We start from the raw sequence: 24,492 nt of genomic DNA on the forward strand, positions 1-24,492 counted from the left end.
TTTCGATCTGATGTCACGGCGAGGGCGTGGCAGGGAAGGCTGGGAGATTCCAGTTCTACTCGGCTTGGACCCAAACACCATTCAGCAACGGTTCATATAAGGAGCCCACCATATCCTGCTAAAACAAACAGCGCTGATGAGGTAGAAACAAATGCTTTTGTTTTAGCAGATATATTTAGATTGGAGCTGCCTTCATGCAAATGGCATCAAGACACCACTGTGAGCGTGTTGGCATCGGCTGAAACCCGAAGGGTTTTTTCCTCATTGCGCAAATATGAATAAATACATCGCATATGTGCAATGGGAACACTTCCCCCTAATGAGATCAGAAGATTTTGACTAAAGCGAAATTAACGGTCAAGACCCTCCATTCGCTGATTGTCTGAGTCAGTCCTCCAAGCCCTGCAGGCCACGACTCCTCTGAGAGCAGTGTGGTCCAGAAGACAGGAAACAGCTTGATAGAAGTCCAGCAGTCAAGGCCACGGGAGGGGTTGTGGGGATGTGGGGGGGATTTCCTCATACGATGGCCCAGATTTTTATCAAAAGTGTGCCGTCTTTTATTTGGCGCAAACGTATGATCACTGCTGTGGGATCGACATCGACGTGAATCCCTGCGTGTAGGGCAGTTGGACGCGGTCACATGAAAATGACATTTTGACCTACACTGTAAAAAAAAAAAAAAAAAAGTAATTATATTTGAAAAACCTAGTAAAGTTTCTTTCACTCAGAAATTCTCAGGAAATTTTACAAAGACATTTAACCAGTTTATAAAAATAAAATAAAAAGTTATTCATGATCTTCAGCTTGGGAGACTCTACTCCACTCTACCACCTGAACCATGCCACTCTTTCTGTTTGCCACTGTACTGCATTGCGGGGGTGTCCAAAATAAGACAAAAAAATGGTCTCTTGGAGGTACAAGGATTCCGTCTGACACCATCAATATAATAACACACAGCAGGCTCAGGTGGTAGAGAGTAGAGTCTCCCAACCTGAAGGTCGTGGTTTAGTTCCTCAACCCTTGAGTCATTTTTTTCTTAAATAAATAAATAAACTAGTAAAATGTACTCAAAACTTTTTTGTTAAATTTACTTAAAATTTCTGAGTGAAAGAAACTTTACTAGGTTTTTCAAATATTATTACTTTTTTTTTTTTTTTTACAGTGTAGGTCAAAATGTCAAAATGTCAAAAAACAAAAATTGTTTTGTTTGTTTTTTACAATTTTATTAGAGAGGCTCTAAGACCACATCAGGTTTGTTTAAAAGTTATTTATAGCACAGTGGTTCACATAGCAGCCTTTCATTTATCCGGCCTGAGCTCAAGTACGGGTAAATGCTCCATTCAATTGACTCGTGGGATTGACTCGTGATACAACCCGCTACCCTGTGGCCCTGAACAAGATAAATACTGTACGTAGGTGATGAATAGATGCTTCTTCTTTGCATTGTGTACTTCAACTGTGAGTCCCAGGCGTTTATTTTAGACAACTGTATTTGTAAAAATGCTTATTTAAGCTTAGGAAACGCTGTCAGTTAATCATTTTATGAAAGTGCATTTTGCATTCAAATGTGAATACAATTCTTAACTGTGTACAATTTTTATTTCACTTTTATGTGCAATGCATTAAAAAACATTATATTTATTTATTTTAATTTTATTTTCTGATATTTAAGTAGGCCTACAGTGTTGATGCTCAAACTGTCAAGTACTTGGCAAACTCAATATTTTTGAGGTGGTATTTAACCCTGGAGAACCCAAGAACCCTTTTCTTCTTTGGAAAATTATGAATTATACATTAAATGACTGCTATAAGTTCACTGAACACCAACATATATATTTTTTTTAATTTTAACCCTTTTTTTTAACTAGCTCAGAGTTGCTAATTTATCAATATATATATATATATATATATATATATATATATATATATATATATATATATATATATATATAAATAAAACATACTCCTAGGCATTCTGCAACATGATATGAAATAGATTAACAAAAAAAAAACAATTTTACCATCTGATGGTTTGCTGAGAAGATGGTTTTGTTTGGATTGATTTCCAGCTCAACAAAACAGCATGTTGCCAGCCATCTTGTCACCACCACTTTGGCTCATGCAGGGGTCAGAAGTGGCACTCTGGACTTTTGAAGTTAAATTTGTAAAAAAATAAATAGAATAAAAAAAGGTCTTTGTTATTTGAGTAGCAGAATTTCTAGGGGCCAAATTTGACCCCCGTGGGTTCTCCAGGGTTTTAATGTAAAACGTTTAAGAACCCTTTGTAGCCCACAGCCTCCTCCAGAAAATCGTCATTTCAGCATTTCACCATCTTTGAATGCATTGTTGTTTTATTTGGGGACTATTTCTGCTTGCTGTGTCTTTAAAGTGGTGCGGACCGTGGAAGGGAGCGCTGCTCCTAAAGAGAGGAGAGGAGAGGAGGGGAAGGGGAGGGGAAGGGAAGGGGGAGGGGGGGTCTACTTTTGCTTTTGCACGCTGCCTGCCTCGCGTCCACGCGAAGGCACACCTCTCAAGACGCGCACACGGTGGCGGTTTTGACTGAAATTCGCGCAGATTTTCGTCAGCATTGGGGAAAAAAACAAGAGAGAGAGAGAGAGATTGAAAGAGAGAAGAAGAAGAAGAAAGAGAGAGTGTGGGGTTTACTGTCCACATGGATGTGCAGACGGACGCTGCAATAATAATCTGGATTAATTTCACAGCCGGTGCGCGGAATTTGTGGACATAATGGGGAATACGACACCGAAACCGTTAATAGGTGAGATTTGTGATGATTATTGTTTTACTGGAGTGTGTGTGTGTGTGTGTGTGTGAGTGTGAATGCGCGAGCGCGTGCTTTTGGTGCCATTTCCTCCGATTGAGCTATTGGAAGCGAGTTGCGCATCACGGGGGGAAGCTGAGCTTGACTCCAAATGGAGTTTCCCGGCAGATATTGTATCTTTCTCTGACTGTAATCTTTGTCGTCATCTGTTGCACGTAAACGCTGAGCAAAAAATATAACATTAGTGTTCCAGAAGTGATTAAGTGCAACTAATAAGGGTCACCTTGCCCACGGTGGTGGTCGTTTTAACACTACCTTGACTACCTTTAAAATGGAACAAGCTTAAGTGTGACTTAACTACGGTTTTATGCCGTTGTTTAGTTCATAGTAGTACTACTAAACTTCATTAATCATATCAACTGAATTATTACACAGAATGACGGACAGCCTGAATGTGGGTTCTGAGGTTCTAGATTAACAATAACATAAAAAGCTGTTAGGTGTGAATGTGATTGGTTGTTTGTTCAATTGTGACCTGTGATTGGTTGATCAACACAGGTTACCCCTCCTCTCACCAGAAGTCAGCAGCCATTGTGTCCGTGACCCTAAATTTAATTAAATGTGTTACATTTAATTACTATAGTGAGACACAACTATTTATTAATCAATAAATGATCATTAAAAAAAAAAAAATCTTACCAACTGTGTAAAATTATAATGTAAAATTGCTAGCAAACTCGGGTCAATTAGTGGGGGCCAGAGTTCAAAGCAAACATGGTGCATCAGCATTTAGCTGTTATGCTGCATGCAGATGGAATAAACTGCCACAGAACTGAACTTAGGCCCAAGTGTGAATACTTTTAAATCCATGTTAAAAAAAAAAATGCATTATGGACAATGTTTTTTCACCTGATTTTACCACGTGCACATCAACAATATAATGATACTGAAAGTTACAACAATTGTTAATCATCAGCTCATAATGCTCATTATGTTCACAATCCAGATAATTGTTACATGTTGGTCATAATAATAGTGCAGTCAAATTTGTCTTTGGTTTGCTGCAAAACATAGAACAAATTCAACGGAGATAGCAAGATTTCTCTTCTTAGTTGTAATGCTCATTACTGCCACCTACTGCTTTGGAGAACCCTTTAACTCATTAATTGCCATTGACGGCTTTGAACGGCAAAAATTCATTTGAACTATTTGTGCTAGTTTAACATTTTTTTCCACTTTTGTTGAAAATCTAGATTTTTTTTTATTGCACATTTAGTGTTGTACATAAAATTTGTAATTAATCGCGAGTTAACTAGTGAAGTCATGCGATTAATTACGATTAAAAACTTTAATCGCCTGGCGCCCCGAATTTTTAATAAAATTTTCTCCTTTTTTTTTTTTTTTATTCATTCACTGCCGTCGACCTCTTTAAACTATTTCTATTAGTTTAACATTTTTTTCCACTCTTGTTAACAAGAGTATGAATTTGTGATCAATCGTGAGTAACTAGTGAAGTCATGCGATTAATTACGATTAAAAACTTTAATCGCCTGGCGCCCCGAATTTTTAATAAAATTTTCTTTTTTTTTTTTTTATTCATTCACTGCCGTCGACCTCTTTAAACTATTTCTATTAGTTTAACATTTTTTTTCCACTCTTGTTAACAAGAGTATGAATTTGTGATCAATCGTGAGTAACTAGTGAAGTCATGCGATTAATTACGATTAAAAACTTTAATCGCCTGGCGCCCCGAATTTTTAATAAAATTTTCTCTTTTTTTTTTTATTCATTCACTGCCGTCGACCTCTTTAAACTATTTCTATTAGTTTAACATTTTTTTCCACTCTTGTTAACAAGAGTATGAATTTGTGATCAATCGTGAGTAACTAGTGAAGTCATGCGATTAATTACGATTAAAAACTTTAATCGCCTGGCGCCCCGAATTTTTAATAAAATTTTCTCTTTTTTTTTTTATTCATTCACTGCCGTCGACCTCTTTAAACATCAAAAATTCATTTGAACTTTTTCTATTAGTTTAACATTTTTTTCCACTCTTGTTAACAAGAGTATGAATTTGTGATCACTCGTGAGTTAACTAGTGCAGTCATGTGATTAATTACAATCAAAAACATTTGATCGCCTCTTGCCCCTAATTTTTAATAATCTTTTTTAAAATGAATTTTATGGCAGTGAATGAGTTCATGTGACATACAGTATAAAACACAATGTTACTTAGCCAATGTCAAGAGATAGACGTGCATTTGTTATACCACTTGGAGACTTTCCCAGATGACTTAAGGCAAGAGGAGGGCTACAGCCTGGACTGGTCGCAGGCACATATAGACAAACAACCATTCACAGGCTCATTCACACCGATTGGCTATGTGTAGACTTCAATTAACCTAAGGCCATCAAACATGTTTATTGGAATTGAATCATTCCCATCAACAATATTGTCCTTTCTAAAAGAACATTACTTGATAATCAGTTCCTGATGTTTTGATTTTCTGCCTGTCCCACTCCCACGCCCCCCATTCAGGCAAAGATACAATGTGGTTCCCGCTACCAGCACCCTAGTCACCGTTCACTGATTGCATGACACAAAATCTGTATTCATTTAAATGTTGTCTTATCGTCAAATTACGGAATCTTAACAGTCACTTTAATGAAAAGTTTCAAAAATAATGCTATAGGGGTCCTTTAACAAAGACGCAATAAATAAGACCATGAAATTCTCATTCACTCTATTAAAGCTCATGGCTCTTCAGAGTGTAGCCTGGAGAGGAAATAGAATAAAGGCCCTACTTATGTTGACAATGGCACGTTATTTAAGTACATCATTCATATTACGTCAAAGTGTCTTGTGACGTATGATTACAGTCAGACACGGCGCTCGGCATACTTTATCCCGCACTGCGCGTTGGGCATCAACCCGGTTGGGGGCACCGAAACAAAATCAAGCTAGTAAAAAAATCATAATAATAGTAATTAGAATAATATCAGTATGTAAGATTTAAAATACTAAAATTATTTTGCCCATATTGAGTGAAATTAAATAAATTGCGGAGCTAAGGGCAAAGGTCGAGAGTGCCTAGTGCGTAGTCGGGATCGCTGGTTCGTTCCCCGTGTAAATTTGTGGTCCTCTCCTGGAGCCCATATGGGTTCTTTGCACAAATCCACTACTTCCTGAACTCAGTACCACTCCTTCATTTCCTGTCTTTCATGATTGGACAAACTGATTAATCCAGGTGTGCCTGACCTCAGTAACCACGACGACAATGGCCAGACATCTCAAATTTCCACAGAAAAACAGCGATGACTAGTCCTACGTGAGCACATTCTAAGGTGTACGTGGAAAACATTCTATTATTTATTTGCTCCATCATCACAGACGAGTGATGAAATAAAAATAAAAATGCTATAGCAGGTCTGATTATTCAGTTTAGTGTTCGGTTCATGCTGTTTATACCCGTTTATATCCAAAGTGAATTTCAGTAGGTCTCTTATCCCAAAACTTTCACAAAAAGAAAAGTCATATTTTTGTGAACGTTTTTTGAAACATTAATATTGATAAGTTATTTTGTAAATAAAAGCAAAACTGACAAATACTCAGATATTGTTCATTTCTGTCGGTCGTGGGGCACCACAAAGCATTTATGCACCAAAATGGCTACCTGATTACAGTGATTCCCCGGGATATATATTAGTGCTATCTTTTGGATTTTCAAGCTACCATTTTTTTTACTGCATATAAACAAGGAAGTGAAGTGGTGCAACATGCTGGGAATCACTAAGCTCTACTGGAAAACATGCAGCGTGATAGAAGAAGAAGAACGTAAAGATGAATAACATTGAAGACGACATTGCTACAAAAATAACCAAAACAAGCAAACCAAACCAAGAACTGCATCGAACTTCAACTCATTTTGCTGGCACTGCATAAGATCCCTTCATAGAATCATCTCCAAAAAGTATTCGAGTTCCCTGTGATGAAAATCTGATGGAGTTGTCCTGCAGAGAGCTACCTCAGGTTTCTAAGGAATCTTATTTACAGCTGGAACACCCACTAGTACAATTTTTTTTTTTACAGCCCTCCAAAGCGCAAAGTAAAGCTCCTGGTCCTGATGGTATGACAGTCAAATTTTATACCGCTAACTGGTACATTTTAGCTCATGACCTATTAGATGTCTTGCCCCGAAAAGGGAAGAGATAAAAAAAAACAACTTTCTAAACCCTTGGCCAGCTGCCCGAGAGGAGCACGTTATCCACAGGGATCAGACAGTGTGTACACAGCAGGTGGATGTTGGGCAAAATCTTCATAATTTGAGGTGTTTTGGAGGCTTGAACCATGCTTCCTCTTGTAGACCATAGCCACGGATGCCACATAGGGCCGAGTTTTGGGTTTCAATTGTGACTACTGCAGCATCGACTGTCCTGTTTCGACCCACCATCAGAGGAGTCTGGACCTCGAACCTCCTCCTGCAGTAAAATGAGCAATGAGCTCTACCTGACCCTGCAGATGATTTTTTTCCCTCATCTCTACCTAAACCTGACTTCAAATATCTCCAAACTCAGACATTAACAGCACAAAGGATGAGAAAAAGGAACCTGTACACTAACTGTGTGAAAACTATGAACTGAGGTAACCTGTGCAACAGACATGAGTGCGTGTGGGCAGGCAGACTAAGGAGACGAACTCCCCTCCAGTGAAGGACTTTGAATAATCCACCTCTAAAAAAAACAGACAGCTGATATAAAGTGCATGATTCCATTAGTGTTAGGAGCCGCCCAGCACCACCGATTCTTCAATAAACTAATGAAGGCCATAATTTATCAGTACCCTTAAATGGAAGCCAGAGCGGCATGTAATTGGGTGAGCGTTGCAAATGTATTATTTACACTTGGCATTCTGAAATTCCAGCAAGAGATTGAGACTTGCTTGAAGCTCCTCAATGGAAAGAGAGCACGGTCGTTTGAGGGGAAGATCTTCCGAACACACTTACATCATCATTGAATGAACATCAAATGATTCTTGGATTTTTCTCAGAAGAATAATCATTGCCTGTTTTGATGCCAGGGCTACTGTTGCTAATAAAGACTATTCATTTTCATTTCATTGTGTAGTTTTTTGTGTGTCATCCTGTAAACTAATGAAGTGGCTAATCAATTAACAAAACAACAGCTACAACTCTTGAAACATTTATCATTGTTGCTTTAAATGAAGACGTCATGTTTGAATACATAAAAAAAATATAGCTACAGAACTCTAATTATTTCAACCATTCAAACCATTCAAAGCCAAAATTATGAACTGTATTATGAATGATGAATTATGAGACATTTTTTGATTTAATGCCTTTACTGTAATTCATATATTTGTCTTCTGCATGAAGGCTACGTTGTTTAAATTAGCTGACTTTATTGCTCATATGATTTTTACAGCTCAATTGAATTTGATACAAAATAAATTGACCCAAATCATTCTTGTTTGATTTCCAACCCTTGTTAAATTCAATATAATGCGATGTCTTAAGGCACTGCGTTGTATGACAACACAATTAAAGATAAGACCTTTGAATAATTGGAATCTTTCCTGGACTGGGAGGAGACAATAAGGGCTATTGAGTTTGTTTATGCTGCTGGCCAAGGATGTTGTCAGTCTTTGCAACATAAATAAGATAAACGCCAGCACGTGACGACGTGACTTTCTCTTGATGTGATTATCGTTTGTCTCGCGCGATGATGTGACCTTTCCAGTGGTAGATTTGGAAATACTCTTTTGCTACAAGCAATATTTGGAGTTAGAAGTTTTTTTTTCCTTCTGTATGACCTTTAATTGCTATTAGTACTTCACTGTGTTTGGCAAATTTAGTTCATTCAAACAAAACATCAGGGATTACTGTAGTAAACGATAGACTTTGGCTATGATTATTGTAAAATCCGGTGAATAACACACACACAAACACACACACAAAATAGAATCACTGACTTATAATACTAAAAAAAAATTTTTTTTTTAACCTGGATTTAAAAGCATTTACACTTTTTTGGTATGTTTTGAATTGTTCCTTTTTTGTATATTATTCACTCTGATGATAAGGGATACCAGCAAACCGGGTGATCGTATTATACCCAAGTACGGGGGGGGCGTTACACAGGTGTGTGTTATTCACAGGATTTTATGGTAACTGGAACGCAATTTAGACTTAAACTTTCTGTAAGGCTCATTTGCTCTTTCATGTTTTGGTTATGACTATGCAAATTGTTACATATCAAAACTATTATATTATTTTGTATTTCGTATAATCAACTGTCACCAATTGACGATGTTGAATGCTAAAAAATAGTCAGTCAGTAGATTGCGCATTTCATGCTGTTTTCATATGGAATATGGGTTTGTTCCTTATGTTCCTCACTTCAATGCAGAACCTTAACAAGTGTCACAATATTATTATTATTATTAAAACAGTTTGGCGTTTGTACTTCTGCCCTTGTATGGAAACACTGTACGTGGTATTCATTCTGTGGTCTTGTATGACAGTAAGTTCTTTAGAATGCATGCTCAAAAAAAGTTGTTGAGAGGTACATAGTGTCAGTGTGGGAAAGGAAGTGTCGACGACCGTGTGGGCTCCTTTACACACTTGGCCTCTGCCCTCGAAAGCCGTGATTCCCCCAACCAGGGCGGCGTGTGGCACATAGCGCCGTGAGAGCTCATCAGGGGTGCCGCGGGAAAAATGTTCAGTTCCACAGTCATGCAAATAGTTTTATTTGACCCAACTTCTGGGGTTAAATGAATAACCCCAAAAGTTGAGTAAATTTGCGGTCATTGGTAATTTGGTCATGCGGTGCTCCCTATTTGACTCATAATTGGTTTGTTTTTGAGAGTGCAGTTATTGGGTGCTAATTCACCTGCTTTTTTTTTTCCAACTTTAATGGTTTGACATTGTTGTAATCACAACAATGCAAACTTGCTGTTGGCATGCCTTGACGTTGAATTGTATTTTTGAAGCTGAAAAATAAAACCCCTTTTTCTACGGTTTGCTGTAAATTTGCAGATGCGACTCTGCAAACCCGCTCGGCGGCAAGCAGGCAGTACTACACCTTGCCCAACAATGGCAGCGGACTTGAGAGGAGGTCGGCGCATCCGGTTAGCATCAGTATGGAGTCGCCCCGCTTTCACCCCCACGCCAAAGGCAAGAACATCAGGCTGGACGGGCAGCTTCGCCGCGCCACTCGCAAGAACAGCTTCTGCAATGGAATCACCTTCAGTCACAGGCCCGTCCACCTCTACGAGAAGGTCAGTTGGCTTCCTCCATTGTCCACAACAGTTCATATTTGAGCAGTTCAAATTTAATAGATCTTTTCACCATGACGTCACACGGTGGTAGCTCTGATGGCACCACGAGCAAACAGACCCTTGGTAAATAAAACTCTTTTTCTCTCATTACCTGTTAGGGTTTTGTGTGTCTATCCATTTGCTGTTTTTCAATATGAAATAGATAAATATTGTGCCTGTATCACACACAAGCTGGCTCGTGGAGCTAATGTAAACAAGCTAGCTACAAGCATGACCATACGTATATGGTCGAGTATGGCAGCAATGCTGGCTGTGTTGTTAGGTTTGACAATTCCCACTTTAAGATGGATCATTATTAAAGGTGAAAGGTGAAATACAGTGGATCCTTCAATGGACAGACACCCCTTCTGAGGGAGCCGTTTAAGTCTGTTTGTTCTGGAATTGGCCGCCATCAACAGACAGGAACAGGTCATGCATTTCCAGGTTGTGCCGCTCTCTTGTCATAAACAAATTGACTTACAGCAGACTAGAGCAGGCTAAAATCTTCCAATGTGGCAGCTATGCTGGCAGAGGCGGCTTTCACATCAACAGCAATGTATAAACAAACATGGTGGCCACATTAGCAGAGTCCCTTCAAATGTAGCATATATAGCTTAGCATCTGGCGTAGGTATGTAGCTAGCGCAAAAGAAGCATATTTGATCAACCTATTTATATGAATGGCTGTTGTTTCTACTGGAGCCTGTAGTGCTATTTTTGAAACAGTTGATCTTATTTATGGCATCTAATCGTAACGGAGGTGAAAAAAAGATGCGCTAACAAACTCATAAATGCCACCCGATGTAACGCCATTTTCCTCCCCGCAATATATATATTTTTCTTTTAGTATTTATTTACAATAGTCTTGTATTATATTAAGAATTTCTAGGCTACGAAAAAAAGTACAAAACGATCATTTTGAACTGTAGGTAGGGTGACAAAATATCCTCTTTTGGGAGGACAGACCATTTTCTTACGTCCTGTTCGGGCGTCCAGGGGTTTTTATAAATTCATGAAAATGTCCGGTTGACATTGCGTGAGTAATAGCAGATGAAGTGCACTGTGTAACTGCGACTGGTACCACAATTTCAAGGCTGGGGAAAGTGTTCTCTTTTTTTTTTGGGGGGGGGGGGGGGGTAGAAATATGGTCACCCTGTTGTACTGAATGTTTTTAAGCCACAAAGAAAGTAGGAGCGATTTGCTCTAACGGACGACCCCTTTCACGGAATAATTCACGCAAAATGCTTGGTAGGCAAATGTGCCACACTTGACCCATATTTTTTTTATGTGCACCCCTGAATATTATCATTCTCTCGATTCAGGTGCGGCTTCGTCTCACCGGCGTACACACCGGCTGGAGCGGAGCTCTACGCTTTGGCTTCACCAGTCTCGACCCCGGTGACCTGATTATATCCGACATCCCCAAGTACGCTTGTCCAGATTTGGTGACGCGGCCCGGCTACTGGGCCAAGGCGCTGCCCGAGAGACTTGCCCTGAAGGACAGCGTGCTGGCGTTCTGGGCCGATCGCCACGGGAGGGTGTTCTACAGCATCAACGACGGCGAGCCCATCCTCTTCCACTGCGGCCTCAGCATCGGCTGCCCGCTCTGGGCCATCATAGATATCTACGGCATCACTCAAGAGGTCACGCTGCTTGGTAAATTGCCTCGACAAACTTCCTTAACATGAGCCAGTACACTTAGCAGCATTCATAACACTATTAAAATGATGCACATAAATCCTACCTTATGAAGACACTCAGATTGTATCGCTCCAACGGCTTAAATGTAAGTCAACATGGACGCCTCTACAGTATATAAAGCTCTGGAACACTAATGATATTTGTGAGTATATTTATAGTGGTTATTTTTTATCATTATAGAATATATACTGTGATATAAATAAAAGTATGTATATGTCAAAGTTACAAAAGCTTTTTACTATGATAATTTTACTATGACAAATTGTATGGAAACAATTTATTATTGATAGTTTTTTTTAGGACAATGCAAGTTAATCAATCTTTCGTCTTTCGGTCCCTCCCTCCTCCGTACCAAACTGATCATCCCTCCTCTCACATGAGGTATTGGCCTCTGAAAAGTGTTGTGAAGTTTAACAGCGCCGAGACTCAGTTCCCACATATGTCTGAGGCAAATGTCACCGTCACGCTGACGCCACATCTAATTATCTTGATAGGGAAACCGCAATGGCCGTGTGAACGTGCATGTCCTGCTTTGGCAGATAAATCGGGACTTTGCTGTTACACCGCTGATAAACCACTTCATCAGCCGGTAATGGAAGCAGAACATTGGAATCAATTATTATTAACTCATTCACTCCCAGAAATTTTCACTGAAGCAACCCCCTTTGCTCCTGGCTGTTTTACTAGATTTTGACTGAATTTGCAAGGCCCACAGAATATTGTGTTCTGTTGCTATAAAAACACTAGAGTCTCTTCTTTCGTCAGGAAAAAAAGTATATTTCTATCTGTTTCCGTTTTGCAGCAATTATCATTAGAATATAGCTAAGTGTCATCATTATTCACAAATCTGTTTAAAACAGTGGGGAAAAGAGCTTTTAGCCACATGGCCCTGGTTGATTTCTTATACTGTGCTGCCACCTGCTGGCCGTTTTTGAAATAACTACCATTGCTTCAAGCGTTCTCTTCAGAGGCTGCATCAAAGCCTTTTGTATGCTCTAGCATAAAAAAAACAAAAATACATTAAAAACATATAAATACGTTTTTGGGACGATGGTAATATTTAAAATAGAACATATTTATACGTTTTTGGGAGCAAATTAGTTAAAAATAGGAAAAGAGATTGTCAAGGTTGCATGGTCTTCCTTTTCAACCATTTTTTCGTTACTGCTTATCTGTGATCACTTCATGGAGACTGTTGACAATTGTTTACTCAAATGAATCTGAGATGCTTTTTTTTTTTTTTTTTAAGATGATTAAAACAATATTTTTATTAGACTCACTGGGACAGCTTTAAAGGTCAACTTGAAAGCCTATGTAGGTTGAACATGGCTTTGTTGACTGCTAAACCTCAGGAACATATTTACATAGTGTCAATAAATACAGAGCTAATTTAAGCAGCTTCCAGAGAGGGCAGAGAGCAGCTGTGCTGCCCAGTTCCAATGTCAACTTTGGACTGGACATATAGGCAGCAGCATCACTGAGCAAGCAACAACATATAGGAGATACCCAGTCTCCATTTTGCCGAAAACTCTCAGCCCTAATGACTCCTTCAACAGACCTTCGCCATTTCATTGCCGCGCTTTGTTGGGCCCCTTTTGCGCTTCCTTTTATTTCCATCAGCGCCTGCCCTGTAGTTCCCTCCCTTACTGTGTTTATATTCACTCTGACAGGAGCTATAGCCATGTTTGGTCAAGGCGGCAGATCCCAGGAGCTTTGGTGAGGGGCCAGTGCGCTCATCTGCTATACGCCATCACTAGAAATAGTCATAAAGGAATGGACCCTAAATCAAATGAGACACGACTAGTGCCAGATTAGTTTACAGTGCTTGTGTTATGAAACCTTTACAATGCTGCAGTGTAGTGACTTGATCATACGGAGGGGAAGTCATGGGGACGGTAATAAAAAGGTTTTATTTGTATGAAATTGGAAAAAATCCCCTGCTAATTATGCAACCTGCATTACGAAAAACTGGTGAAAAGTCAACATTTTGAAGTCATACAAAAACAAAATTTTAGAGGGAAGTATCTATCTGAACTCACACAAATGCTGCCAAGGAAAACCTCGCGGACAAAGGAAGATTTTTCTTTGGCTTTTTAGGACATAAATTCAAAAAGAGTCTCAAGAGTTATCAATTGCAATGTTACATGGAACAGTTGACAATTTAGGCATCTGACCTTGAATGGGTTCTCTCCGGGTACACCGGTTTCCAGTTGAGGTGGCTCGGGCATCTGGTTCGGATGCCTCCTGGATGCCTCCCTGGTGAGGTGTTCCGGGCATGTCCCACTGGCGAGAGGCCCCGAGGACGACCTAGGATGCGCTGGAGAGACTATGTCTCTCGGCTGGCCTGGGAATGCCTTGGGATCCCGTCGGAGGAGCTGGTTGAAGTGGCTGGGGAGAGGGAAGTCTGGGCTTCCCTGCTAAAGCTGCTGCCCCCGCGACCTGACCCCGGATAAGCAGTAGATTTAGGTTTCTTCCCAAATTTCAAAAACTTGCAGGGTAAACCTACCTATGTCCGTTTGTGCCGTGCGATTGGCTGTCAACTAGATCAGAGTGTACCCTGCCTCTCCACCAATGACAGCTGGGATAGACTCCAGCATTCCTGTGACCCTAGTGAGGACGAGCAGTTCAGCGAATTGATGAATGGATGAACAAGTTAACACCTTGAATCCTTGAAACGTCAGCAAAGGGTGTTCAGTGGCAAACAACGTGAAATGAGGCTAAGAATATTCACTGGACTGATTTCAATGGGACGATTAATGTTAAAAACCAAATAGACTGAACACGAACCTCAGGAGACCTCAATGACACACACAGATCACATTTTTAGCCTAAGAGCAAGTGAGTTTGCACAAAGATGACCCTTATATAATCAAATCATGCTCTTCTTTTCGCCCTACAGAAAGCATGTTTGCTGAGAGCGTTGGATCAAGCTGTCTCAGCGCCGCCCGCCTGAGTGCCTATCTGCCCCAGAGCAGCCACGACTCAGCCAATTACAACAACAATCAACTGGAGAACAACCAGGCCGCCGCTGCCAAGATGGCCAACATCCAGCTCAATACTTACACTCAGCTAATTCCTTGCTTCTCGTCCAACTCGTCCTCCACCACGCCAGCCTCATCTGCTTCCACCGGATTCTCCAGGGTGGTCCGCAGCCTTCCCTCCCCGCTAGACGGCGATTTGCACTTTCACCCCATCCGCGGCTCCGACATCACACTATCCGCGGATCGCTCGGCCGCCTGTATCCACTTTCTGGACAGCAGTCGGACTCTGGTGTTCAGCGACCGGCCGCTGCACCCGGGAGAGACTTTATACGTAGAGGTTGGCCACTTGGGTCTGCCGTACTTTGGGGCGCTCTTGTTTGGGTTGACCTCCTGCGACCCGGCGAGTTTACATGCCGGGGACCTTCCGGCCGACCCCGAGGTTCTGCTGGACCGTAAGGAGTACTGGGTGGTGCACCGCGGCTTTCCCATGCCGTGCTCCGGGGACGTACTCAGCTTCAGCCTGCTGCCCAGCGGGGAGGTGCACCACGGGGTGAACGGAGTGGGACGAGGCAGGCTGCTTTGCGTGGACTCTTCTCAGGTGCTGTGGGCCTTCTTTGCCCTGCATGGGGCTGTCAACAGACTCAGGATACTTGGTAAGTAGAATATGTAAAGTAAAGCCGAAAATGGGATCTGTTTGAGCCCTAAAATTTGTAGCCAAGCAGTGATTCTGAAAAACTTTACCGTGGCATGATGTTCTGTCGCGGCACAATTGGATTGAAAAGATTTACAGTATTGACTACATCTTTCAGCTACCTGAGTTCTATATACATATACATATATGTTTTAGAGGGCGGGGACAATATATAATAATAAAAACCTCACAAATTTGCCACTTTATAGAGTGGCAAATTTGCCATTTTATAAAGTGGCAAATTTGAGATAAAAAACTAGTAAATTTGCCACCTTATAAAGTGGCAAATTTGCAAGTTTATACCGTGGCAGATTTGCAAGAAAGTTTTTTCTCTCAAATTTGACACTTTATAAAGTAGCAAATTTGCGACTATAAAGTGGCAAATTTGCCATTTTCTAAACTCGCAAATTTACCACTTTATAAAGCTGCAAATTTACTAGTTTAAAAATATATATTTAAACGTGGCCCTAATACGCCGTCATAATCGACTATATTCCAGTGACAGGCAAAATCTTAACCTGTGTTAAAGTTACGAAACACATACTCACCCACAAAAAAAAAAAAATGTGGCAGATTTGCAAGAAAGTTTTTTCTCTCAAATTTGACACTTTATAAAGTAGCAAATTTGCGACTATAAAGTGGCAAATTTGCCATTTTCTAAACTCGCAAATTTGCCACTTTATAAAGCCGCAAATTTACTAGTCTAAAAATCTATATTTAAACGTGGCCCTAATACGCCGTCATAATCGACTGTATTCCAGTGACAGGCAAAATCTTAACCTGTGTTAAAGTTACGAAACACATACTCACCCACAAAAAAAAAAAAAGAGAGCAATGATGATATGTCAAATCGGTAAAATTACCGAATGAACAATACTGAGCTCTCCAGAAAAAAAAAAAAAAGAAGTTACGAAGCACTGAAATAGAACTGACTCACAACATAACAACAAGGTTAAATTGCACAATAAGTGAAAATTCATGCAGCACTCTATTATTGTTTTTATGCCCTTCTGTTTCCCAAAATGCCCTTTCCTGGTCGACACAGGATGACGCAAGACAGAACCATTTATGATTCTGTTGCAGAGCAATGGTTCCATTGTGACATAAATGGGCATAAGTGAAAAACATTATTAAGAGGGGGCTATTTCCTACCACATGGAGAATGGCCTAAGATTACAGGGCTGATCCATTTTTAACTCTGGGGCGCGGGAAACAGTTTCAGCGTGACTCAAACAGCAAAAATGAGAAAATAAAAACCCCAAGGAAAATAAAGTCATGGAGCACTATATATACAGTATTTGTGTTTGTTTGTCCATCCGTTTGATATAATTTATGAGACTGTATCATTTGTGATTTGGGGATTAGAGAAAACAATTCCATCTGGATTCAGATAGTAAAATGTGAATATTCACTGAGAAGGGTGACGTAAGACACAAGATCATGGCGGTTTCTACCATCAGCATCAACAACAATCATATTTAAAATGAAGAACAAACAGATCAATTAAGAAAATTATAACATGAGTATTCCGAGTGACGTTTTGATGCTAATCTCAGCTACGATTTGACACCAGATGCAGTACATCGGAGCACAGGATTAGCTAGAATTGAGAGTTGCAAGTCTATCAACAAGTAGCACAGCAGATCCTTTCAAAGTCCAGATAAAGAGCGGTTCACTTTTAAGACCCGATAAAGAGTCTTTAAAGATTGGGAAGGGGTTTGGGGCAAGGTCATGTAATGCCTCATGATCCACATATAGCAGGATGGGGAAACCGACACTGAGGTTGTTGTTGTTGTAGCAAAACGCCAAACAGCTACGAGGACGGGCAAGTGTGCTAAGGCAGAACTCATGTTTGGGGGCAGAAGACCGAGGGGATTACCGGGAGAACCACAATGGAGGAAAGTCAGAGGCGGACAGGATCGTTAACTGGAGATCAATCCACGGAAAACCCATAAAGTCTTGCATGGCTGGGTAAACAATCTGTGATAGCGCACATGGTGCCCGACTGTGACGTAATCTTCCTATGTTGAGTTTCTAAATGTCCCAGATGCTGGAACCGTGCACATTAGGTTGATTGCAGACACCAAATCTACCCTTAAGTGATTGTAAGTGTAAATGGCTCGTGACTAGCTCATGGAGTCCGCTAGGGTAAACTCCAGCTAACCTGCGCAAGGTCTTTCAATCCACAGAGTGTGTCTTTCGATGGTGTTCAAAACAACATCTAATCTTCATGTTGCGTTCCATTCCCACAACTCCCCCAAAACTCCCGTCATCTGGGAACCACCTTTTTAGATCCAACGCCATTAGCATAAAGCCTCCCAGTGAAACTCTAAGACATAATAATCAATATGAGCGCGCATCTACGCATACCTCTTCATTAGCGTCTTTATCTTTTGTGACCCAGGAACGCTGCAGCCGAGTCCTCCCTCCACATCTCCCAGCACTTCCCAGAGCAGCAGTCCAGACGACAGCGATTCAGATCTGGCCTTCAGCGTCAACAGATCCTCCTCTGCGTCTGAATCCTCTCTGGGTGAGAACAACACATGCAGTATATAGTCTATTGCTTTAGTGATTTTCAACATCTTATCCAATTTTAAAATGTGAGAAACTCCACATATGACCAGGAAAAAAAATCGGCGTGTGTGTCTACCTTTAGGTCTTATATTGTGTGGTTTTCTTCAAAAGACCAAAACAAGTACACCATGTACACAGTCAGTGTACATGGTGCACTGAAAATGTAACTTAAACTAATTACTTTTTTAAAGTAATTTTTGGGAGTTAAAGTAGCTAGTAACTAACACTAATTACTGTTTTATTTTATGTTATTAAAATAACTAGTAACGTTTTACTTTTTTCTAACTAATTACTTTTTTAAAGTAATTTTTGGGTTAAAGGAACTAGTAACTAAAACTATTATTTTTATTTAAATTGAAGTAACTAGTAACTTAAACTAATTACTTTTTTAAAGTATTTTTTTGTGGGGTTAAAGTAACTAGTAACTAACACAAATTACTTTTTTAAAGTATTTTTTGGGGGGTTAAAGCAACTAGTAACTAAAACTAATTACTGTTTTATTTTATTTTATTAAAATAACTAGTAACTTTGTACTTTTTTCCAACTAATTACTTTTTTAAAGTATTTTTTGGGTTAAAGCAACTAGTAACTAAAACTTTTTTTTTTTTTAAATTGAAGTAACTAGTAACTTAAACTAATTACGTTTTAAAGTATTTTTGTGGGGTTAAAGTAACTAGTAACTAACATTAATTACTTTGTTAAAGTATTTTTGGGGGGTTAAAGCAACTAGTAACTAAAAGTAATTACTTTTTTAAATTAAACTAGTAACTAAAGCCAATTACTTAAAAAAAATAAAGTAACTAGTAACTTAAAGTAAATACTTTTTTAAAGTAATTTTGGGGGGTAAAGTAACTAGTAACTATTACTAATTACTTTTTTTAAATTAAAGTAACTAGTAACTTAAACAAATTACTTTTTCAAAGTATTTTTTTGTGGGGTTAAAGAGTCTAGTAACTAACACTGATTATTATTCATCTGCCCAACAGTTTAAACATTCTCTCTTCTTCCATGTAGTGACCGCTCCCAGTTCCCCTCTCAGCCCTCCCGTCTCTCCCGGCCTGGCTGGCTCAGAGTGGCCCTCTTGCGAAAAGAACGGAGAGTGCACAATTTGCTTCGACCAAGAAGTGGACACGGTCATCTACACGTGCGGCCACATGTGCCTGTGCAACGACTGCGGACTGAAGCTCAAGAGGCAGTTCAACCCCTGCTGCCCAATCTGCAGGAGGCCCATCAAAGATGTAATTAAAACATATCGGCCATGATGACTGTTGGCGTGGGAAGCGCTCGTCTCCTTCTCTCAGGCATGGTTGGACGCCAACTCCAAGATTAGCCTCAAGAGGACATCATTGTGCCTATGGGATTTTATATGTTAATCATCTCTGGAGACAAGAAACAAAGCTTCACTGTCTTAACAAATATGAGCACCATTATTTTTGGTAAAGAACGATGCGATGTATTCTGTGGCACTGTTGTTTAATCGTCATCAGTATGCTTTCTCAGATGTTGCTACATGTATTCACAAAACGATAAAGTGTTAAGATTATTGTTGCAAATCTTTTTACGCTTCAGCTGGAAAACGTGGTTAAGACTTTTAGTGCCTTAGATTGTTATTTTGTCTCATTCTGTGTTCAAGTGATTAACTGACAATCCAGGCCATATTTTTTTTTTAAATGTATAATAAGGTTTGTCATGGAAAATGAAAGAATTTAAGCGATTAAAGGCACCCCGGAGTGTGCAAGCAGTATGTGAATGGGTTAATGAAGTCGTCGTTTGGAGAGGTTGTTGGAAATGAAGAGTCGGGTTTTGCACATTGAGAGAAAAATAAAAGTGAGTTAAAAAATGTCTTTTTTTTTTTGTTTGTTTCAACACAAGGCATGCATCTACCACTTTAAAAGTGGATTTTAATTTTTTTCGCACAATTAGGGAGACCGGTAGTAGTAGCTAGTATCACTTTTTATACTTCTATATATTTCGTGGAATCAATACATCATATATTAAAAAAAATGCATACCAGATGAAAGACCAAAGTCTTAGGTATATTTTTTTTATATGTGTCATTTTTATATTTTGTGTCAGTGCAGAGTTATAAGCCATCAAATAGAGGGAGTAAACATGTGACATGTTGCCCCATCAATGGGTAAGTTGTCACACTATATAGGGTACGATGTAACACTGGATTTTGCAACTAATAAAACAAAGTTATCCTGGTTCTCCTCTTTTTTTGTTTGTTTATACAGCCAGAGAACTTGTTTATCATTGATTTTGAAAATTGACCATAGTCAGTGAGCAAACTTTAACATAATATATTATGAAATAAACTAAAGTCCTTAGGAACTGCTGACATGTAGGTCATACAACAAAACGAAACAAAACCTGGCAAACTTAATTTTCTCACTCTTCAGACTCATCATCTGAACAACAATTCTGGCATACGTAAACAGAACTGCCAGAGGTGCATTTTTCATTGGCTCATTCTTTGCATATGTGACAACAAACCCCAAAAGGACTGAGACAAGTTGCCCCAAACTACCATGTTGGCTAATACTTGCTCTAGTTTAAAGTTATCTTAAAAAAGAGCAGTGACCAAGGCACGACAAGATGCCTGAATCTCTCCTTTAATGATTCCACGTGATTTGCTGCTAGAATTTGTCTGTTTCAAAATATTAATTATAATTCTTAATATAAAGTTGAACATTTTTACTTTGAGCTGGGCAAAAAAGATAACTGGCACTCATCTCAGCTCACAATGTGCTTTTCTCTTCTCAGACAGTACACAACCCCGGACCATTAACACGAAGAAAACTAGTATTCTACTTTTTGGTTGCGCCCTCTGGTGGACAAGAAAATTGCAATGTGACAACTTACCCGTGATACAACTAGCCCCGGTCTTCCTATGTCCTTCCCTTTTTTTTGAGGGGGGGTAAATGTAACAAAATTGAAGATTAGCATATCTGCCTCACAGTTTTGTGGTCCTGGGTTCGATCTGGGCTCTGGCCCTTCTGAATGGAGATTCTGATTTTTGTGGGGGTTCCTATCACATTCCAAATGCATGCATGCTAAGTTCACGGAAGCCTAAAGCTTCCTTAAGTGGGAACGGTTGTTCGTCTACCTAAGCCCTGTGATTGGCTGGGAACCAGCTCTGTTAATTCTCTCCTGCTTGCTGTTCTCCCCAACGTAATACATTTTTTTTTTCATTTAAGACTTTATCCCCCTCTTGTGGTCGTTTGTGGCACAAGCAGTTTCAAGCTACCGGTCGGTACATTTAACTCAATTTCATTCTCATTTATGGAAAAGAAACAACACTTTTTGGGAAGCTCTTTGACTAAAACTTCCAATATGATAAAGGTTATTTATGTTGAGCCACAGCAACAACAAAAAAACTAACAAAAAAAAAAAACTGTTGTTTTTTTCATTGGTGCTGTCTCTAACCACCTGAAATGTTTCCTAGCTAGGAAAAAAAAAACATCAGCTAACTCCTATTAAGAAACATTCAAACCTTCAATCTTAGAATTATGAGGCAGAAATGCTAACCACTGTACATAGAAGAACAAATAATTTATTAAATTAGAGCTAATAGCCTATACACATTCTTTCAAATATCCCCAAATAAATGCAGGGGTTCATTTGAATCAGGCTGATCTAAAAACACACAAACAGTGTTTTGTTGCGAACTCACGCTCATGTTTAACACTGCAACAAAAGTTTGTGTAACTCGACTGAGACAAAAATAGGAAACTTTGGTGTCTACTTTGACGAGAGCACACATTGTTTCCACTTAAAATTATTTATTGTATTTTCCTTCATTTACAGGTTCAGCTTTTCTTTTTTTTCCGGGGATAAATTATTATTGTATTACTTTATTTTTTTGTGGGGGAATTTAAATGTGCCTTCTCTACTACAGTGGTCCCCTACCTATTTGCGATTTATTGCGAATATTTTTTTGTATTTATTTTCCCCCCATTTTCTTAACCCCATTTTTTTCCAAAAATATAAATAATAATATAAATAATAATAATAATAATAATAATAATAATAATAATAATAATAATAATAATAATAAATTTCAATGGGCGTCATTTATTTGATGGCCCGGTCCCTAAAGTTGTAGTATCACCATTGACCACTAGATGGCACTTGCCTAATATTTTTTGTTTTTGCTGATTTTAAATGACTTGGAGGGCAAATAGTACCCAAATAATATTTTTGTACTTACTTGAATGGTAATGTTTATGCACAAAAGCCAGCATGTTGGGTCAAATCCTCAACCCAATGCACTGGGAATATTAATAACCCAGCATTGGCTGAGGCCTTTTTTGACCCAGCGCTGGGTTATCTATTTCGCCTATTTTGGGTTAGTTTTTACATTGAAGCTTGAAAAGTGTACAATACAATTAATAACAAATGGAAATTAGACATTATTCTTAGCATTAAAAAAATGGTTAGTTAAATGTGTAGCGTTGTACTGCATTCTTAAAGTATTTTTAATAATTGGCAAAAAGGAAGTCTTTGCTTCTAGACTTGTGCTGCATTCTGATGTGATCCATGTGAATTCATGCTTAATAAAGGATTATGCGGGAACATTATGTTTTTTGTTTATGAATGCACATTTTTCAGCTGTTTGAAAATTTCAAAAGAAATTACTACGACCTCAATAACTGCTTTGTGAGGCTAAATTCTTGTTTAAAATCCATGAAATCCTGCTGTGCTTTTCAACAGTAGTGTGCCTTATGAGTCGATCGGTGGGAGATGAAACAGTTACGCCGCATTCTTTGTCTTCAGGCTTTTCAAAATAAAGACGTCTTTATCAGAGCAAACACGCACTCTGTCTGTCTGTCTGTCGCCTTTTTCCTGGAACAAAACTAGAACATACTGTCGAAGGCTGTTTTTCAGTGAAACACAGTAACTCTGTTCCAATGCACAAATTCTCTACACATTTTCAACCCTTCCGTATCAGTTTCCTAGTTTACGCGCACTTTGTTATCCACTACGCCTTGGGTACCAAGAGACACTAATTTGTTGCAATCTACTGAAATAACAAACTTTTTCAAATGATCTTTATATACTCATGTGGTCGTCGAGGGCTAGCTTGTAAAATTGTGAAAAGCGCCATTGAGGTTATTATAGTGCTCTAATAAATTGAATATATGAAAAGTTCTAAAAATGGACATCAGGAAACGTATTTACAATATGAGGTAAGCCTCTACGCTTTAATTTATATCAGAGACCTTTACGTGGTAGGTGCTGCCGTTTTGGTTAGCAATAGCGTGCAAATGGATTCATCGGCGATATTACACTTATTTTTTTTATATTTATTTTACATAGAAGATGAGGCATATATTGGAGGGAGGCATTAAATTGTCTGTACTGAGATCTGCTTTTGCACCTCATTCATCCAGATTGCACATCGTCATGAAATGAAAAAAAAAAAAAAAGAGCTCATTCACACGCTGCTGGAGCAAATGTGTAGGAATATCAGAAGAATAAAAAAAGAAGAATAAAAAAAGAATGTATGGCACCTTGGATGGCTGAACTGGAAGAAATCTTTTGCCCTTGCAAGCTGCGATGATTGAAAAGCTTTCAACAAAATAGCTAAGTGCTGTCACTCCTCCAAAACTAATACTAAACACGGATTTATTTTTGTTCCAAACGCAACATCACTGAACTTCCTAAATGGACCGAAAATTGTTATCGTTTCTTTATGGGTATTTCTGATTAAGGACTGGAAGGAAATGGAATGTTTTGGCGACAAATTATTTTGACGTTAATGAGTATTGACATCATTTAGGCCTACTTTCATTATTATTTTGATTTGTAGAATAAACAAATATTCGGAATGCTCTTTGAATTAATTTAGTGTTGACGATGTCTTCTGCTCTACTTAAAGAGACATAATAAAATAATTCCTGATCACTTCTAACATAATCTATAAAAAGTTATTCTCTATGTGTGGTGAGGTGTGCCGAAGAATCAATTAATTAAATTGGAATAAAATGCACAACAGGGGTCACCATTCCGGCCCTATCCTGCAAGTTTGAGGTGTTTCCGTCCTCCAGCACATCCTGGATGATCAGGATCGTTATCAGGCTACTGGAGAGTTTGAGGATGAGTTGATCATTTGGATCAGGTGTGTTGGATGGGGGAGCAAAACATCTAAAAACATGCAGGATAGGGGCCCTGGAGGACTGGAGTTGATGACCCCTGAAAAAAATATTAGAATGAAGTTTGCTATGCATAAAAAGCCTGTTAACGCTTTTTTTTTTTTTTTTAATCAAGTACAACACGATTTTTTGATTAGTTTTCATGTACAATACACTACATAACTGTTTAAACTTTTTTGTCAACGTTTAGCTAACTAAGAACTTTTTTGGTGCTTTTATTAGCACTATATTTTGACTGCATGATGAATTGAGTAGGTTTCTATATTTCCTATA

At 39.0% G+C, this 24,492-nt stretch overlaps 1 protein-coding gene across 1 annotated transcript; it reads left to right on the top strand.

Annotated features, from left to right (window-relative positions):
- The first annotated feature begins 2,496 nt into the window (after positions 1–2,496).
- Positions 2,497–20,270, top strand: neurl1b (neuralized E3 ubiquitin protein ligase 1B). The gene is made up of 6 exons (XM_077578946.1): positions 2,497–2,776; positions 9,835–10,076; positions 11,437–11,770; positions 14,715–15,449; positions 17,892–18,017; positions 19,076–20,270. Exons 1-6 carry the CDS (start codon positions 2,746–2,748, stop codon positions 19,321–19,323), a joined length of 1,716 nt encoding a protein of 571 aa, XP_077435072.1. The 5' UTR covers positions 2,497–2,745; the 3' UTR covers positions 19,324–20,270.
- The last annotated feature ends 4,222 nt before the right edge of the window (positions 20,271–24,492 follow it).

Source organism: Vanacampus margaritifer, chromosome 10 (assembly GCF_051991255.1).
Source record: "Vanacampus margaritifer isolate UIUO_Vmar chromosome 10, RoL_Vmar_1.0, whole genome shotgun sequence".
Taxonomy (NCBI): Eukaryota; Metazoa; Chordata; class Actinopteri; order Syngnathiformes; family Syngnathidae; genus Vanacampus; species Vanacampus margaritifer.

Excerpts from the sequence above, each read along its gene's own strand:
- neurl1b (XM_077578946.1), top strand. The coding sequence starts at position 2,746 with ATGGGGAATACGACACCGAAACCGTTAATAG. Across the intron at positions 15,450-17,891 it reads CAACAGACTCAGGATACTTG|GAACGCTGCAGCCGAGTCCT; the intron begins GTAAGTAGAATA and ends TTTGTGACCCAG. Across the intron at positions 18,018-19,075 it reads TGCGTCTGAATCCTCTCTGG|TGACCGCTCCCAGTTCCCCT; the intron begins GTGAGAACAACA and ends TCTTCCATGTAG.